General features: G+C 56.1%; 1 protein-coding gene across 1 annotated transcript; it reads left to right on the plus strand.

Annotated features, from left to right (window-relative positions):
• Positions 1-2,823: 2,823 nt before the first annotated feature.
• On the plus strand, positions 2,824-4,167 carry LOC125555896 (tryptamine hydroxycinnamoyltransferase 1-like). The gene has a single exon (XM_048718703.1). The coding sequence runs from the start codon at positions 2,824-2,826 to the stop codon at positions 4,165-4,167; it is 1,344 nt and encodes a 447-aa protein (XP_048574660.1).
• Positions 4,168-4,574: the final 407 nt, after the last annotated feature.

The following is a 4,574-nucleotide window of genomic DNA, read 5'->3' on the forward strand; positions in this document are numbered from 1 at the left end:
AATATGTATTTGACATGAAGAAAGCAATAGCAATAAAACTTAACGATCATTAAGCTAAGCTAACGGATGGGTCTTGTCCATCACATCATTCTCCTAATGATGTGATCCCGTTCATCAAATGACAACACATGTCTATGGTTAGGAAACTTAACCATCTTTGATCAATGAGCTAGTTTAGTAGAGGCTTAATAGGGACACTGTGTTTTGTCTATGTATCCACACATGTATCAAGTTTCCGGTTAATACAATTCTAGCATGAATAATAAACATTTATCATGATATAAGGAAATATAAATAACAACTTTATTGTTGCCTCTAGGGCATATTTCCCTTCAACATCACCAATCCCAGCATCGCCACGCGTTGTCCCAACAAATCACCCCACCGATTGCCACAAAACGCCTCATCGGTCCCAACAAATTGCCCCACTAAACTGCGACAAAACACCTCACATGTCCCAGCTCTAGTGCGGGCAGTTGCACCACCCCACAACACTGAACTCACCATCGCGGTGCATCGTCCCAACAAATCGCCCCAGCCAGTCGAAGTAGAACGCCTCGTCGGTCCGAGCAAAATGCCAGTCTGTCGCAACATCGTGTCATCGTCTCCAACGCGAGGATGGTCCTTGTAGCAGTGTCGTCAATCTGGCTCACATCGTTTCAGCTCGCAGCAGCACGGCCGCCCTCCCTGGCAACATCGTCAATCTGGCTTAAGTCGGTTTGGCTTGCAGCACAACAGTTGCCCTCCCTCGCAATGTCGTTGATCTGGCTTAAGTCAGTTTGGCTTGCAGCAGGGTGGCCGCCCTCCCTCGCAGCGACGACAACCCTCTTTGCAGCGTCGCCGACGACCGCACCCGCACATCACCCCTCGTGGTTGTGACACTAGCGCCCGTTCCCGTGCATGCAGATGTTGGCTCACTTAGGTCGCTCTATCATGGAGGGACGGAATTCTGAAGGGGGGCATGAGTGAGTGAGAGAGAGAGGGAAGGATGGGGAGGGAGGGAGAGAGAGAGAGAGAGAGAGAGTGACCATTGGCTGCGCGCAACTAGATCAAGGAGGTGCCGTCGGTGGTGGTGCGCGAGCTGCGTGAATTCAATGGTGGAGAATTTAGCCATTGTGTGTGGGATTGATCTCATCAAGGAAGAAAATAGGGATAATGAGATGAGGAGGCGGTAGCAGGGACCATGGGACGAACGCGTACACGCGTGAGAGAGGGGGATCTCAAGCAAGATCAATTGGCCCATTCCTTCTGCATGCATCGACTACACTATGTGAGAAAAGATCGTTGTTGTGTCTGGGCCTTCGTCTTGATGGAGCAAATTGTATAAACCAAGGAGCTTGAAGACCATGAGTGCTAGTTGAACCCTAAGGGATCCACTAGAGAATTAAACTGACGGAACCCGGAAGACCCACCGAAGACACACCCCACACACCATCAGCCAGTGACAAGCACACCAACAAAACAAGGATAGGGCAGGGAGGGCATTGTTCCCGCACTAGCACAACGTCGTTGCCTTGCCACCCCAAACCAGACACATAGACTACCTAGAGCAAACCTAAACCAAGTTGCTCATGCACGCCAGATCCGGGCCCGAGGTCGAGCATGATGTCGTCCAGGTCCACGCTCCGACGCCCCTCTTCTCCGGTATCCAGGGCGGATCGCCATTGGGCTAGATCTAGGGCCCTTTGGGTGCCACAAACATGCCCAACGTCGTCGGCGAGTACCACCAGCTGAAGACGCCAGAACATGACCACGCATCCTCGACGCACATGCCACAATAGTCCACCAACCTCCGCAACAAAAGCCCCCCTCGCCTGCAATTAGAACCTCCTCTCCTTGCAAGTAAACGTCGCACAATTGCACACGTGGCCGTTGGGCCAGCCCAACTACCACAAGTGTTTTTCTCAGTTTTATGAAAGCTCTAGATTGTTTGTTGTTTCTTTTTTTCCCTGAATTTTCGTGTTGTTTTCTTTACTGATTTCTTTTTTTCTTTCTTGTTTATTTCTCTCCTTTTCGGAATATTTTTTAGAAAATGTTCACCAAATTTTATGAAAAAAATCATAATTTGAAAAATGTTGAACTGTTTAAAAAAATTATAAAAAGTTTTTAGAAAATCACGTGTTTTAGTTTAATATTTTGAAACCTTCTCCACTACAGCTGATTTTTTGTTTTTGAGAAAACCGGCTAGAAGAAACGAACCAGGCAAGAAAATCGTTTGGAGTCGCAACAGTGCCTAGCGCAGTATTGGGCAGCCCGACACCGTACCGGTCAGGCGAAGCGCGAGAAGGTGATTTTTGCCGGAGGCCCACAGAAGTGGAGAAGCCCGGGCCGATTCCTCGAACAACAAGACCAGCGCCATTGTCGGTCCAGTTGGCCTCCGCTCCCCAGACTTGACCAGCGCCAGTCATGCAGCCGTCGTCGTCGACTCGTCGGCATATCACGCACCCAGAAGTCCCAGGCGATCTCTCCCTCCGCGCGCCACCGCAACCTTGACCGCTGCTTTGATCTTGCAGGCATAACTCGATATTTTTGTCCCCCCGTGCAGCCGCGACTCTTCGACCTCGATCGAGCACTCGAGTCCTCAGGTGACACCCTTCGTACGACGTCCGCGGATGCATGCTTGCATGTACGCGCGCAGCGATCGGCACGTGCCAATCAACACGTGCAGCTAATTACGAACGAGCAATGCTATATATTCATGTACGTGCCGCCCTACATGCACACACACATTCGATCCTCGTACAACTGCAGCACTGGTGTGCGTACGCACCAGCGATCGTTCTACCGCGAGTGCTATTGGTGCACGTACAGCGTATGGAGATCATGGGCGTGCAGGTGCAGAGGACGTTCGTCGTGCCCCCGGCGGCCGCGCCCTCCGAGGAGGTGCCGCTCACCGTCTTCGACCTCGCCGCGCCGACCTACCACGTCACGGTGCTCTTCGCCTTCTCGCCGCCCAACCCGACCAACCAGGCCCTCCTCGACGCCCTCTCCGCCACGCTCCCGCGCTTCCCGCTCCTCACCGCCGCCATGCGCCTCGACCGCCGGGACGGCGCGCGCCCGTGCTTCGTCACGGGGAAGGGCGACGCGGGCGCCCTCGTCGTGGAGGCCGAGGTGCCGTCCTCGGCGCTCTCCGACCACCTCCCGCTCGCGCCCTCGCCGGGGCTCGCGCTGCTCCACCCCACGGTCCGTAGAGGCGCCACGCCACACGTGCTCATGCTCCAGATCAACCGCTTCGCGTGCGGCGGGGTCGTCATCGCCTCGTTGTCCCACCACCAGGTCGCCGACGGCCACTCCATGACCATGTTCTTCCACGCTTGGGCCGACGCCGTACGCGGCGACGGCCTCGTCGCTGACTGCGCCCCCGTGCCGTACGGCCCCGCGGCCCTCGTGCCGCGCCGCCCGCCCCGCTGCGACTTCGAGCACCGTGGTGCCGAGTTCCTGCCGCTGTCGCCGGCGCCTACGCACGACGACGGACGCGCGAGCAAGCCGCCGGCCGAGGTTGATCATCACGTCGACACTTCCGAGATCACCAACATGCTCCTTCACTATACGAGCGAGTTCGTGGCCGAGCTCAAGTGCGCCGCGCACAACAGGTACACGACCTTCGAGACCGTGTCGGCGCACGTCTGGCGGAAGATCACCGCCGCGCGCGGGCTCGCCGACGGGGGCGACGCGCACACGTCGATACGCATCGCGGTGAACGGACGTGGCCGGCTGGCTGGAACGGGCGCCCTACCGGCCGCGGGGTTCTTCGGAAACGTCGTGCTCACGGCGATTTCCGGGACCCGCGCGGCGGCCCTGGCCACCGGCACCCTCGCCGATGCCGCGGCGCTGGTCCGCGCAGGGATCCGCGCCGTCGACGGTGGGTACTTCCAGTCGTTCGTCGACTTCGGGGCGCTGCACGGTGACGAGGATCTGGAGCCGGCGTGTGCGGACGAGGCCGGCGTGCTGTCGCTGGACGTGGAGGCCGACAGCTGGCTCCACCTGGACCTGCACCGGTTGGACTTTGGGTGCGGCGGGCGGCTCGTCGGAATCCTGCCGGGGAAGGTCCCGCAGGACGGGGTGGTGGTGCTGATGCCCAGCCTGCGGAAAGGGGGAGGCATCGACGTGTTCGTTGCGTTGTGGGAGAAGCACGCCAGGGAGCTCAGCGCCATTGCTTACACTTAGGCGTGTTTGGTTTGAGGATCAAAAGTCATGCAATGTCATGGTTCCATATATGAGAGGAATGGCTTGGTTTCCTCCTTGCGTTCGATAATAAGAGATAAAAAATGGGGACTAGTTTTTCAACTCCAGGCTGTAGGGGCACCCTCTATGAACAGTACATTAAGGCCGTGTTCGGATTCCCTCCACTCCACGCCGGAGCGGAGCGGCAATCCAGTTAATTAACGCCATGATTTGCGGAGTTGGTTAAACCCCGCTCCGGACGCTCCGCTCCGCGAGGACTGCCGAACGTGGCCTAAAAAAGGATAGAAAACAAAATCGCAAAATACTGAAACTTTGCGACATCAAATATGCTTAAACTTTATAGGTGCTTACAAGTTTTCATGTAGAAAAAATATTCGAGGAGCTCTAAA

The sequence above is a fragment of the Triticum urartu genome, chromosome 5 (assembly GCF_003073215.2).
Source record: "Triticum urartu cultivar G1812 chromosome 5, Tu2.1, whole genome shotgun sequence".
In the NCBI taxonomy this organism is placed as follows: Eukaryota; Viridiplantae; Streptophyta; class Magnoliopsida; order Poales; family Poaceae; genus Triticum; species Triticum urartu.